This window comes from Salvelinus alpinus, chromosome 8 (assembly GCF_045679555.1).
Source record: "Salvelinus alpinus chromosome 8, SLU_Salpinus.1, whole genome shotgun sequence".
Taxonomy (NCBI): domain Eukaryota; kingdom Metazoa; phylum Chordata; class Actinopteri; order Salmoniformes; family Salmonidae; genus Salvelinus; species Salvelinus alpinus.
In genome coordinates, this window is record NC_092093.1 from 73,870,936 (window position 1) to 73,886,464 (window position 15,529).

Below are 15,529 nucleotides of genomic sequence, written 5' to 3' on the forward strand. Positions count from 1 at the left end.
TCCTAATATGTATTCCATAGTTATTACATGTAATTAGTGAGCAGTTGTAACAGGGACTCACTCACTCTCTCAACATGTATCTTTGGTACATAGGTTCCTACTCACCGCGAGATAGAGAGCTGCGTAGATGCTGAGGGCAGCCTCTTTGGAGGGGAAGGTTTTACGTGCACGCAGGATATCCTCCTGGTTCCCGGTGCAGGCCTCTTGGTGGCTGATGTAGCGCAGGGCGTGCTGGCAGCCCAGGGCCGTGAAGTTGGGCTTACACACCGTCAGGAAGTGGGGGGACAGGTTGCCCGTCACCACCTGGCCCGCGTTTACAAAGATGTCCACAGTGAACAGCCCGAACGTGTACACTCCTGGAGAGAGAGCGAGATATACCTGTTAGAGGCTGAACGTGTACACGCCTGGAGAGAGAGAAATACCTGTTAGAGGCTGAAAATGTACACTCCTGGAGAGAGAGAGACACCTGTTAGATGCTTAACGTGTACACTCCTAGAGAGAGGGGGCGATGGATTTGGCCTAGATTCTGGTTATCAGTTGTCATACTGTGTGGATAGATTGATGAAGTCTGCAACGGAAAGGAGGTCTAAAAGGACACTCATCACACATTATTGAAGGCACACTGAAAGGCAGAAAGATATACACTACCGTTCAAAAGTTTGGGGTCACTTAGAAATGTCCTTGTTTTTGAAAGAAAAACACATTTTTTGTGGACTTTTAATGGAGTCGCCTCTTCACTGTGACGTTGAGACTGGTGTTTTGCGGGTACTATTTAATGAAGCTGCCAGTTGAGGACTTGTGAGCCGTCTGTTTCTCAAACTAGATACTCTAATGTACTAATGTACTCCAACGCTCTAAACACTAGGCTACCTGCCGCACCTAATGTACTTGTCCTCTTGCTCAGTTGTGCACCGGGGCCTCCCACTCCTCTTTCTATTCTGGTTAGAGACAGTTTGCGCTGTTCTGTGAAGGGAGTAGTACACAGCATTGTACGAGATCTTCAGTTTCTTGGCAATTTCTCGCATGGAATAGCCTTAATTTCTTAGAACAAGAATAGACTGACGAGTTTCAGAAGAAAGTCCTTTGTTTCTGGCCATTTTGAGCCTGTAATCGAACCCACAAATGCTGACGCTCCAGATACTCAACTAGTCTAAAGAAGGTCAGTTTTATTGCTTCTTTAATCAGCACAACAGTTTTCAGCTGTGCTAACATAATTGCAAAAGGGTTTTCTAATGATCAATTAGCCTTTTAAAATGATAAACTTGGATTAGCTAACACAACATGCCATTGGAACACAGGAGTGATGGTTGCTTATAATGGTTGCTTATATACGCCTATGTAGATATTCCATAAAAAATCTGCCGTTTCCAGCTACAAAAGTCATTTACAACATTAACAATGTCTACACTGTATTTCAGATACATTTTATGTTATTTTAATGGACATTTTTTTTGTTGCTTTTCTTTCAAAAACAAGGACATTTCTAAGTGACCCCAAACTTTTGAACGGTAGTGTATATATATATATATATATATATAACAATGGGTAATGAAACACTGTTTTACCTGTGGAGAGAGATATTTAAATAAAAGGAGACAGAGAGATGGTTAAATAACATGCTGTAATGAAAGTGACCTTTCTTATATTTTGAGACACCCCCTGCATGATTCCAAATGCTGTAAATATCACATTATGTCTGAAAGTAGGAGTAGAAATTACTAGTCTCTTCTCACAGATGCAAATTCCTAGCACGCTAGCAACAACCCTGTGTGCCAAACATACCTGCGGCAGGTAGCCTAGTGGTTAGAGCGTTGGACTAGTAACCGCAAGGTTGCAAGATCGAATCTCTGAGCCGACAAGGTAAAAATCTGTTGTTCTGACCCAGAACAAGGCAGTTAACCCACTGTTCCAAGGACGTCATTGAAAATAAGAATTTGTTCTTAACTGACTTGCCTAGTAAAATAACAAACAAATTACATTTTTTTTGAGTGTCTAGTTTGAGAAACAGACACCTCACAAGAACTCAACTGGCAGCTTCATTAAATAGTACACGCAAAACACCAGTCTCAATGTCAACAGTGAAGAGGCGACTCCAGGATGCTGGCCTTCTAGAATGAGTTGCAAAGAATAAGCCATATCTCAGACTGGCCAATAAAAATAAAAGATTAAGATGGGCAAAAGAACACAGATACTGGACAGAGGAACTCTGCCTAGAAGGCCAGCATCCCGGAGTTGCCTCTTCACTGTTGACGTTGAGACTGGTGTTTTGTGGGTACTATTTAATGAAGCTGCCAGTTGAGGACTTGTTAGGAATTATTCAGAGACTGACTGTTTAAAGATTATTATATAGAGCTCGGCTGTGATATAAACCTGCACAGGCTCTAAAGACCACTATTGCCTACCCCTGGAGACCGTTAGTAGTATAGTGATATTTATTGGGATCCACAAGGCAGCGGCTACTCTTCCTGGGGTCCAAATAGGAAACAAAACAACAAATAAAACACATAATATACCGTTTTTTTTATCACTTTGGTACTATTTTCACAAGTATGTGGTAAAATGTCACAACTCTTAATACAAAACTCAAAACAGATCATCAAAAAGGCTGTTTTTCAACAGTTTTTGCATACTTTCAATTGACTAATAAGTACAACACACAAAATCACACTTTTTCACTAAACCTAATCAGCATTTCATCTAGAAATAACTTTCATATAAAGTAGTTGCCTTTCACTGATTCTCTTCTCATTAAATACATTTGACCATCACTTAATCCAACTGCGCTTCATGGTTAATCACTTAACCGTTTGGTAAACCTATAGATATTAAACTGGTTTGTCTACTATATATGGATGATTTTGAGAACTAAAGAAATAAAAGGTGTGTTTGTAAAGTATAAACATCTGAATTAAATGTATGATACATGATAACCATACATAATGAATACTCATTTTTGCTAACTGATTTCACATAGTGGTAACCACAATTGGTCACCATATAAAAGGGGGTGTGTGAACACCTGCCATTTCTTTCAACACAGAGAAGGATAGACAGCAAGGGAGAGGAAGAAATCAAAGAACTCGTGGACAAGGGGCCTGTCACAGAGGTGGGCATGGGCCTTGTCAAAGAGGTCAAAGAGGTGGGCATGGGCCTTGTCAAAGAGGTCAAAGAGGTGGGCATGGGCCTTGTCAAAGAGGTGGGCATGGGCCTTGTCAAAGAGGTGGGCATGGGCCTTGTCAAAGAGGTCAAAGAGGTGGGCATGGGCCTTGTCAAAGAGGTGGGCATGGGCCTTGTCAAAGAGGTCAAAGAGGTGGGCATGGGCCCCGTCAAAGAGGTCAAAGAGGTGGGCATGGGCCCCGTCAAAGAGGTCAAAGAGGTGGGCATGGGCCCCGTCAAAGAGGTCAAAGAGGTGGGCATGGGCCCCGTCAAAGAGGTCAAAGAGGTGGGCATGGGCCCCGTCAAAGAGGTGGGCTTGGGTCCCGTCAAACAGGTGGACATCAGAGAGAGGGAGGCAGATGGCAGGGAACTTGTGTCTAATGAAGTCCGGGCCATCGTCGTTGACCATGTGGCAAACAGAGGCCTTACCATGGCAGAGGCTGCCAGATCACCCCAATCTGAAAAGATCAACTGTCAATTCGATCATGAGAAAATTTCGCAAAGAAATTATCTATTGACAGTATACCCTGTTCTACCCTCAGAATTGACAGAAGACCACATGGTTATGGCCGTGGTGTGTGCTGACCGACCAGCAGGAGTGGGCAGAGTTGCAATGGTAAGGGCCAGGAATGACATATGGCTGTCCAAAACAAAGCAGGCCATTGAGGAGAACAATGACATCTTTGCCAATGTGGCATCCATCAGCCTACTAACAATCGCCCGCCTTTTGAAGAGACACCTGGTGCCTTTTGAGAGAAACAGCGACCAGGTGAAACAACTGCGGGCCGAGTACGTTCAGGTACAGCACTTTATACTGTATTACTGTTACTATTTGATGCACATGCTACTTTTGTACTATCACAAGTATATATGTGTTGATGAAGCAGGCTTCAACCTGGCCAAAACTCAGGCCGTGGGCGTAAAGTATTCAGACCCCTTGACTTTTTCCGCATTTTGTTACGTTACAGCCTTATTCCAAAATGTATTAAATTGTTTTTTTCACTCATCAATCTACACAAATATTATAAAAAATGTAAAACTTTAATATAAGATTTACATAAGTATTCAGACCATTTTTCGCAGTACTTTGTTGAAGCACATTTGGCAGCGATTACAGCCTCAATTTTTCTTGGGTATGATGCTACAAGCTTGGCACACGTGTATTTGGGGAGTTTCTACCATTCTTCGCTGCAGATCCTTTCAAGCTGTCAGGTTGGATGGGGAGCGTCGCTGTACAGTTATTTTCAGGTCTCTCCAGAGATGTTAGATTGGGTTCAAGTACGGGCTCTGACTGGGCCACTCAAGGACATTCAGGGACATGTGGACATCTGAATCCAATACGTAATATAGTACACTTATCATAATTTAGTTTTTAATACAGAGAGGTTAGAAAAAGTATCTAGATCCTCTAAACATCAATCGCACAATGACACCTTTGTTTTTAAGCCTTGGATTTCTAATCCCTTAATATTATTATTGGATCTGATTTTGATCAGCTAACATTTCGATGGCAATAATAAATATATATGCCGATAGTGGACAACCTTGTTTTACTCCTCTTGACAGTTTAAAACTTTCTGAGATGTAGCCATTATTTACTATTTTACACCTAGGGTTATTATACATAACTTTAACCAGTTTTATAAGAGATTCTCCAAAATTGAAATATTCCAGGCATTTATTTATAAACTCGTCGTACTTTATCAAAGGCCTTTTCAAAGTCAGATTTGAATACCAGGCCTGGTTTCCCAGAAATTTCATTGTGTTCTATTGTTTACACTTGTCTTATATTATGTCCAATGTACATGATGTCCATGTAAAAAACCTGCCTGATTAGGATGAATAATATCAGACAATAAAAATGTTATTCTATGCGCTAAGCATTTAGCTAGACTTTTTGCATCACAACACTGAAGTGTAAGACGCCTCCAATTTATTTTATGGATTGGATCTTTATATTTACCACTTGGATCCTGTTTCAGTAATAATGAAATCAGATCTTCTTGTTGAGTGTCCGATAATCTACCATTTATATAGGAGTGGTTAAAACATGCTAATAACAGTCCTCTGAGTATATAAAAAAGTTTGGTATACCTCCACTGGTATGCTATCCAGCCCTGGAGTTTTCCCTGACTTAAAGGCTTTAATTGCATCAAGAAGTGTAATTTGGCCTTCACATTAGTTTTTCTATACAGATGTTCATTTTACATTATTAATAAGGAAAAAATTCATACAATCAGCTACGGTTAGTGGAGATAGAGGAGACTGAAACGAAAACATATGCTTAAAGTGCTTTACATCCTCTTTCAACATATCGTTTGGTGAATCATGGGTGACTTCATCATTTGTAACAAGTTTCAGTAAATTATTTTTGGTAGCATTTCTATGTTGAAGATTAAAAAAGAATGTGGTGCATTTTTCCCCATATTCCATCCAGTTCGCGTAATTTTTTTATAATATATTACACTGGATCTTTCTTGAATAAGTTCCTCCATTTCTTTTAGTTTTTTTTCTCTAACTTACTCTGAGCCTCTGTGGTACAGTTTTTATTGCTATCTATCTGTACTGTTAGTCCTTGCATTTCCTTTGTTAATATGGACTCTTTTGACCTAAATTGATTTTGTTTTATAGATGAGTACTGAGTGCATGGCCTCTAAAGGCACATTTAAAAGTGTGCCATACAATAATGGGATCTGCTGTACCTATGTCATGTCGGAAAAAGTCAGTTATAAATGATTCTGTCCTAGTTAAAAACAACGTATCATCTAGTAGGCTTTGATTAAATTTCCAATATCCTTGCCCATGTGGAAATTCTGTAAGAGTAATATGTATGCCAATTATGTGACGGTCCGACCGCATTCTGTCCCCTATCAACACTCTTTTTAAAAAACTTTTGGTGCCAGAGAGAATGACATAAGAAAGTAATCAAGCTTGATTGAGCCTCCACCATGTATATCTCACTAGGGCAGGGTATTTAAGCCTCCATATATTCACTAATTCCAATATATCCATGACATTCATGATTTCCTTAAGTGCATGAGGGTGATAGTTTGTTGTGTGATTGCCTTTATGGTCCATAGCGGTATTTAAAACCATATTATATTCTCCCACCATAATATGGTCTTGTATTGCTTAAATTATTATATATATTATCATGGATCATCATTATTTGGACCGTAAAGGTTAATAAGCCATATCTGTTTATGGTCCAATAATATATTTAAAATCATCCATTTACCTTGAGGATCTGTTTGGACAATTTGCACATTTGGATCAAAATTACTGTTAATTAATAGCATCACCCCTTTTGAATTTCTGTTCCCATGGGAGAAACATATTTCGCCCCCCAGTTTCCTACACAACTAAAACGAGTTTCCTGGAAACAATAGATATTATATTTCTTCTCTTTTAGCCATTTAAATACTGACCGTCTTTTCTTATTATCTACTAAGCCATTACAATTATAACTGGCTATACTTATTTCACCATTTACCATTATGAAATACAAGTTTCAAATCTATTTATCATAATATATGTTTGTAAACTCACCATTAGAAAGTACCATAGTGATTGAGTGTCCATATAGCTATAACATGATATTTGCATTGCTACTAAGTAAACCTCCAATTTGTCCCCACTATTCTACCCGCTAAAACTCCTCCCCATCCCGAGTTGGGTTGTCATCCCAGTGACCGACAGACCACCCCCGACCCCCTGGATCCCATGGCCCCCGAGAGACCGGGAACCATCCTTTTGAAAAGAGCACACAGTGCCACCCACAGAACAGAAGCAGATCAGCTTTTCCATCGCCCTCACCTCGACTTGTATTTTATAAAGCTATTAAAAATTATATATATACAGTATATATATATAACAACTGCTTATCTTAACTTCCATAAGTAACAACAAATATTTGTAATAGTGTAGGTAGTTTTGTTACCTCTTACCAGTATTGCCATTATAAAAATTACATTTTGGCAAGCAATTATTATTTTAGCAAACAATTATTGTGATTCATCCTATATTATCACTAACATCTTTACTCCCTAGCAACAGTTATGGGATACACACACACACAACACACAAACACACACACAACACACAAACACACACACACACACACACACACACACACACACACACACACACACACACACACACACACACACACACACACACACACACACACACACACACACACACACACACACACACACACACACACACACACTCAATCCCTTTCCCCCACAAACAACCATAAACTCAGATGCTCAACAGTATCCCAGAGCCCAAATCAAGAAAGGCCTTGATTTACGAATGCATATACAGTTGCAGCTGTATGAGAAGGCCTGCAAAATTGAGCAAAAATGGGGAGATTTTATTAAAATTGTCAGGTCCCCTGAAACACCCATACGTGGTCCCCCATTGTGACCATATTCCCAAGCATCTCTGTGCAGTCAGACCTTTGATGATTTTGTGCCACGAGGGCCACAATAACATGCCCCCTCTCAGAATGTCAGAGTGTGACCCCCTCCCCATGGGTTACTGCAGCTAGTGTTGCCAGCACTGCCTAGGTGGGGGCACCCCACCAGAATCCCCACCGGCTAGATACAAGGTCGTCAAGGTTCTCATTGGCAGTTTTGAGAATTTCCTTGTATATTATGCTCTCCCATCAGGGGGCTTTGGCTTCGCAGGACCAACCCTGCCAGGCAGGCTCTTGATGGGGCAGTGCTGCTTTAGTTGGTCTCTGACCACATTCATCTTTCTCATTTGGCTGCGTATAGGCTACTTACAGTAGACCCATACAACAGATAATGATTTATCCTTAGTGTATGGGTCTCTCAGGTAGGTGTCCAGGGTACTGTATAAGGTTGGGGACCATTCCATCATGATAGGACAGTAAATAAATAGATATTAGTAATTTATTTCAAAATGTATATCCCATATCTGCACAAAACTGAAAGCTCTCTCTCATAACCCCTGCTCACAAACACACATGGGCTCTGGGATTTGCAACCCCTATCATTTTTCACTCACTTAACTCCACACTTTTCCAAACACACAAAAAAAACACCCCACCTTCCATCACAATACATGCGCACATACCCACATACTGTGCCTTCTATGTCCTCTGTGTTTTATCTCTTCCATGTTGATTGAGTACTTTTGTGTTCCAGTTCCTTATATTTGAAGATGTATTATTTAGTTAATTACCCTTTCTTCTAATGCTGTCTTATCAATTTATAAAATACTATAAATGGAAAGTCTAAAACAAATTATTAACCAACATTCCCTATCTAGAATGGTATAGTGTAGTTGTAGTTTATTTCCTTAACAATTGTTTTATTTTATTGCTTTTCTATATATTTTTATTACAATCCCTACCATGGATAGTATTGGGTGTTCCATTATTTGACTCCTCTATGTGAACTTTGTAATATTTAGAATAGCCAAGGAGTAGTCTTTGTGTCTCGGAACATTTGGTTATCAATATACAGTTTATCGACTACGAGAGCTACACGTTTCCCTTTTAATCTATTTTCCTTGAAGATTGGATACAGAACTTTGCGCAGTTCTGCAATTTCCTTCAGGAACTGATCATTCATGCCTATTTTCGTGCAAGTCTTTTACCCAGGTTTTTAACCATTATTTTATCTTTAAAGAAAGCAAATTTGCCAACGATTGGGCATTCACATCTCTGCCCTCTCTGCCTGAAATGGTGTACACGTTCGAGTTTGATTTTGTCAACAGCTTCGCGTGGGATCTGAAGCGCTGTAAGGAGGAACTCCCTAACTACACCCTCAGAAACTTCTCCTTCTTTCTCTTGGATACAAGTACCAGTTTTTCTCTCATGGATCTAGTCTGTATATCAAGTAAGGCTTCTCTCAGAAAGATGTTCTCCTTTTTAAGTTCATTAACATCGGATTCAATCTTATTGACTGTCCCTTTTACTGTAGCTTGTTTGTATCTTTCTCCAATGTCACAGCTTTTTCATCACTCATCTCGAGGCTTGCCTTCAACTCCTTTATATCCTTACTGACTAATTCAAGTATGCCCAGTTTGTCATTTATCGATTTTAACAGATCGGTTTCCACCCTTACCATTCCCGGTGGTGAAAAGATTAAACCGTCTGTGTCTGTCGAAGAGTTGGGTTTTCTTTTCGGGATTGGTTCTGTTTTTAGTCTCCGTCATGTTTGGGTGTTGCTTGTTTTCGTAATATTTGTCGATACACTTCTCTAGCCTTATGATTTGTTTTGTTTTGTTATCCAGATTGAAGGTTATAACCCATCAGTTTGTGAAGTACTAATATTTAGTCTAACTTACCAATATTGAATATTACGTTTTTATCTTGAGGTGATCTACACTGCTGTGTTCAGTCCGCCATCTTTTTTCCCCCAAACATTATTTGCTTCTTCTTGCATTGTTTGCTATTGGATTAACTGGTAGTTAAAATGACTAAATTGAAAATATATAATTATATTGTTTGGTGATTAAACCAATGTTCTCATTACATTTCACAATATACGTATATTTTTTATCAAAAGTTGTGTGGTGAGAGATGTTTACGATCCAAATGAATGCACAATGACTGGTTTTGAAGGAAAGTGTGACCAGTTTGGAGTTCTGTACTAAGAGTTGTGAAAATGTACCACATACTTGTGCAAATAGCACCAAAGAAAAAAACAACAACTGTAAAATACATAATATACATAGTGTAACACTAAATAATACTACATCATCTCCTGCCTCTGCCTCACGCTTTTGAAAGAGGAGATGGCTCCTACCCTATGAGCTGTTCCTGCTGCAAGCCAAGGCTCGTGCAAGGCCACCCACCTACATGATACAACACATAATAGAGTGTAAATTACAATACAAAATATATCAAAATAGCTGTCTCTTCACAGCCCCTTTGTGTTGTTAGGTGTTTTTTGAATCAGGTTTTTAGCTTGGGTTACCTGGGGTGGCAGAGAGTTCCATATATTCATGGCTCTATTTAAAACTGTGCGACTCCCAGCCTGTGTTCTGGACCTGGGGCCTGTGAAGAGACCACTGGCTGCATGTCTTGTGTGGTACCGATGAGTGTCTGAACTGTGTGCCAACTGCTTGAACATCAACACCTCGCACAAAGACCAATAGTGATGCAGTGAGAAATAATACGTTGGATTTCTCCAAACAGAAGTGGCTTATTTGTGAAGTTATTATATGCACTACAAAGTCTTCCTTTGTGTAACAGTATGTCTTAAGGAGTTCTCTAACAAGTGCACATCAACGCTCTGCTTTGAACCTTAAATACCTGGTGAGACAACAACAGCAGTGTCTCTCCAGGGTGCCTTTCATCTCGCTGGGCATTTATACTCCTAACACCCCTCCATCTAGCTTTCAATAGAGGGGAGCACTCTAAATAGCTTATCCTTTCACAATCAAGGTTCATGAGAGGGTGGAGAAATGCAAAGACTTCAAATCAGGTGGAAAAGTAAGATTAAGAGTTAAGAGCGAGCTTGTTGTCATGACCTTCGGGCATGTTCAAAATGGATTTTCCCACAGAGCATTGCAAAGTGAGTCATTATCATTGGAACTCTAAATAAAACAGAGAGATGGGATGGAAGACGGCAGGTCGTGAGATGACTAGTGAGATGACTCGCACGCACACATACACACACACACGCACCCACACACACACCTGTGTTTCTCGCATCTCTATAATATGAACTGACTAAACAAATCATGGACAGGGTAGAGATGAGAAAAGAGACAGAATCTAAGAGCTGTCAATCAGAAAGTAATCTTCCACAGCACGATAGCTATAGTACATGAGATAAAACAATGTCATATTTCTGTGATACAGTACCTCTATCATACATTTGTAAGTACATGCAATCTCTTTGTAAAACATGCACTGGGCTGGAGAAGTGCACCACCATGCTCTGCAGACAGGTGTCTTTGACCTGTGTTGAAATTATCACCTTCCCACTGCAGTCTGCCAGGGAGGCGTAGATGAAAGTAGTATCCCTATCTGATCCCAAATGATAATGTCTTTAAAACATCTGACACGAATCCCTTGCTCTAGGTACCTCAGTCATCCATACCTCTACAGCAGGTGGCTGTGGTAGCTACTGCTGCCTACTGGAGCAGACATAATCTGCAGAACTAATTGTAACACCAACATAACACCAATGGGTTACTGTCGGACAGTCTAACAAAAGCAAAGTTGTCCTGTTAGACTGAGTTATCCATTTAACATCCTATGTGATATTTACAGTTGAAGTCGGAAGTTTACATACACCTTAGCCAAATACATTCAAACTCAGTGTTTCATAATTCCTGACATTTAATCCTAGTAAATACCCTGTTTTAGGTCAGTTAGGATCACCACTTTATTTTAAGAATGTGATATTTCATAATAATAGTAGAGAGAATGATTTATTTCATCTTTTATTTATTTCATCACATTCCCAGTGGGTCAGAAGTTTACATACACTCAATTAGTATTTGATAGCTTTGCCTATAAATTGTTTAACTTGGGTCAAACATTTCGAGTAGCCTTCCACAAGCTTCCCACAATAAGTTGGGTGAATTTTGGCCCATTCCTCTTGACAAAGCTGGTGTAACTGAGTCAGGTTTTGTAGGCCTCCTTGCTCGCACACCCTTTTTCAGTTCTGCCCACAAATGTTCTATAGGATTGAGGTCAGGGCTTTGTGATGGCCACTCCAATACCTTGACTCTGTTGTCCTTAAGCCATTTTACTACAACTTTGGAAATATGCTTGGGGTCATTGTGCATTTGGAAGACCCATTTGCAACCAAGCTTTAACTTCCTGACTGATGTCTTGAGATGTTGCTTCAATATATCCATATAATTTTCCTCCCTCGTGATGCCATCTATTTTGTGAAGTGCACCAATCCCTCCTGCAGAAAAGCACCTCCACAACATGATGCTTCCACCCCCGTGCTTCACGGTTGGGATGGTGTTCTTCAGCTTGCAAGCCTCCCCCTTTTTCTTCCAAACATAACGATGGTCACCATGGCCAAACAGTTCTATTTTTGTTTCATCAGACCAGAGGACATTTCTCCAAAAAGTCCGATCTTTGTCCCCATGTGCAGTTGCAAACCGTAGTCTGGCTTTTTTTATGGCGGTTTTGGAGCAGTGGTTTCTTCCCTGCTGAGCGGACTTTCAGGTTATGTCGATATAGGAATCGTTTTACTGTGGATATAGATACTTTTGTACCTGTTTCCTCCAGCATCTTCACAAGGTCCTTTGCTGCTGTTCTGGGATTGATTTGCACTTTTCGCACCAAAGTACATTCATCTCTAGGAGACAGAACTCGTCTCCTTCCTGAGCGGTATGACGGCTGCGTGGTCTCATGGTGTTTATACTTGCATACTATTGCTTGTACAGATGAACATGGTACCTTCAGGCGTTTGGAAATTGCTCCCAAGGATGAATCAGACTTGTGGAGGTCTACAATTTTTTTCTGAGGTCTTGGCTGATTTATTTTTGACTTTCCCATGATGTCAAGCAAAGAGGCAATGAGTTTGACGGTAGGCCTTGAAATACATCCACAGGTACACCTCCAATTGACTCAAATTATGTCAATTAGCCTGTCAGAAGCTTCTAAACCCATGACATCATTTTCTGGAATTTTCCAAGCTGTTTAAAGGCACAGTCAACTTAGTGTATGTAAACTTCTGACCCACTGGAATTGTGATACAGTGAATTATAAGTGAAATAATCTGTCTGTAAACAATTGTTGGAAAAATGACTTGTGTCATGTACAAAGTAGAAGTCCTAACCGACTTGCCAAAGCTATAGTTTGTTAATAAGAAATTTGTGGAGTGGTTGAAAAGAGATTTAATGACTCCAACCTAAGTGTATGTAAACTTCCGACTTCAACTGTAGATGTAATTTAGAGCAACATTAATTCATACATATTTTGTATAGTGAGTAAAGGGAGGTTTAGCTGCGACTGAAAGCTCATAACATTAAGGAATTGTTACAGTGAGAGGAATTGTGGTGTAAATTGAAGATTTAACAGGAAATAGTGAGAGAGGGTGGAGTATTCCCTCGGGGATCAGCGTGATAATCCTCTTGGTTTCTGTAGTCTTATCTAAAACAGGAACGTTTGCGTGAGAGCATAGGCGAGGAGACTACATACAGTACTGTACCATTCCTTTCCTAAGGATCCCACTCTTTCCCCTCAGGGCATGTGACAGTGTGCGTTTCTGTACGAGGAGACACTGGACATAAGGAGAATTTAATATATGCAATATGTGTTCAATAAGCAGAGTGTCACGTTCGTCGTAACGATGAGACCAAGGCGCAGCGTGATTGGAATACATTCTTCTTTATTAAACAAAGAATACTTAAACAAACTAACAAAATAACAAAACAAACGTGAAGCTATAAACAACTAGTGTTGACATGCAACTACACATAGACAACTACCCACCAATACAGGTGGGAAAAGGCAACCTAAGTATGGTTCTCAATCAGAGACAATGATAGACAGCTGCCTCTGATTGAGAACCACACCCGGCCAAACACACAGAAATACAAATCATAGAAAAAGGAACATAGAATGCCCACCCAAATCACACCCTGACCAAACCAAAATAGAGACATAAAAAGCTCTCTACGGTCAGGGCGTGACACAGAGGCTTTTATCCGAAGTACAACCTTGCCATTGCACAATTGCCAACTGAGCCACAAAGTTGACTAATGTTTCGATAATATTTAGTCTGTATGACGTACCCAGAAAGCGAAAGGTCCTGCGCACCAGAGGGTTGAGGTAGCAGCAGTCTCCTGTCAGCATGGTCTTCTCCTGACTGTCCAGCTCTTTGGACGAGTATTGTATCAAGAACAGGACGGTCTCTGAGATCATGATCTAGAAAAGAAAGGGGAACAGAGAAGACAAATGGATGATAAACAAATGAGTATATTCTTATAAGTGTTGAATCATGAATCAAATATGGTTTAGTCGGTAAATCCATACATACTGTAACTCCCAACACACACACGCACAGACGCACATACAAACACACAAACACAACAAAACAGCACCATAATCTCTCTGAGAGACTATGTACACTTCTCAATGGCTGACATCTGCAAAGCACCCGCGGTATTAACGGAAAACATATTGAAGGAGAGGAGGGCTCTACTTAAGGCACTTCTAGTTACTGAGAGATGAGAACACACTTGTTTGTGTGCGTCTGTGTATGTGCGTGGGCGTGCGTGCGCGCACGTGTCTTGGTGTGTCTGTTGTGTGTTCGTGCGTGCGTGCGTGCATGTGAGTGTGTTTGTGTGTGTGGTCATTGGGGTTAAAAGGTGGGCAGAAGGTGAATTCCTATTTAAAGCCAGAGCTTGACACAGTACACTTGATTATCAACAGAATTACAACCCAGTGGGTGTTGTCAGTTATACAAAATACCCCTAATTCAACACTGATGATCTAGAGTGGGTGTAATAATATGATTCCAACACTGTTAAAAACAAAAACTAATGATAGCATGTATGTTTCATTGGTGGAATTTACAGTATAGCTTAAAGGCATAAAGATCATTCCTGTCGATGCCTGGTTCTTCAATCCATGGGTTGGGATGAGAGGTTATTCTAAAAAGGTGATATCCTTGAGCTGTTAACATTTACAGAGGAGTAAAACTGTATAATTATAATCACATTTGCAGTTGCCATTGGTGACAGACGGTGAGGAGCGAGAGAGAGCAGAAGAAAAGAGAGAGAGAGAGAGAGAGAGAGAGAGAGAGAGAGAGAGAGAGAGAGAGAGAGAGAGAAGAGGAAGCCAGAGAGAGAGAGAGAGAATAGGAAGAGAGAGAGAGAGAGAGAGAAGAGGAAGAGAGAGAGAGAGAGAAGAGGAACAGAGAGAGAAAGAGAGAATAGGAAGAGAGAGAGAGAAGAGGAAGAAAGAGAGAGAGAAGGAGAGAAGAGGAAGAGAGAGAGAGAGCGAAGAGGAAGCTAGAGAGAGAGAGTAGAGGAAGCCAGAGAGAGAGAGAAGAGGAAGAGAGAGAGAGAAGAGGAAGCTAGAGAGAGAGAGAAGAGGAACAGATAGAGAAAGAGAGAAGAGGAAGAGAGAGAGAGAGCGAAGAGGAAGCTAGAGAGAGAGAGAGAGAGAGAGAGGTAGAGAGAGAGAGAGAGAGAGAGAGAGGAGGAAGAGAGAGAGAGATATAGAGTTCTAAACTCATTAAATACTGTAGATGGTAGGGATATGCATCTTTCCTTTCAAGATGATTTGATACGTATCTAGGTGCATGGGCTCCAATAGGATACAGGAAAGATACGTTTTAGTTTGAAACGATTTGGTGCAATTCGGTTTGATTAGAGAGCAAATCGATGCGATTTGGTTCAATGCGATACGATA

The 15,529-nt window shown here is 40.4% G+C and overlaps 1 protein-coding gene across 5 annotated transcripts in view; it reads right to left on the reverse strand.

The window, feature by feature from the left end:
- Positions 1-15,529, reverse strand: part of plppr5b (phospholipid phosphatase related 5b) — a 106,274-nt gene that overhangs the window by 34,506 nt on the left and 56,239 nt on the right. For all 5 annotated transcript variants that reach the window (XM_071415031.1, XM_071415029.1, XM_071415033.1 and 2 more), the window contains 2 exons: positions 13,906-14,038; positions 106-356 (listed from right to left, as the gene is read on the reverse strand). In XM_071415031.1, the coding sequence (XP_071271132.1) occupies positions 106-356; positions 13,906-14,038 (384 nt within the window). The remainder of the gene's footprint in view (positions 1-105; positions 357-13,905; positions 14,039-15,529) is intronic.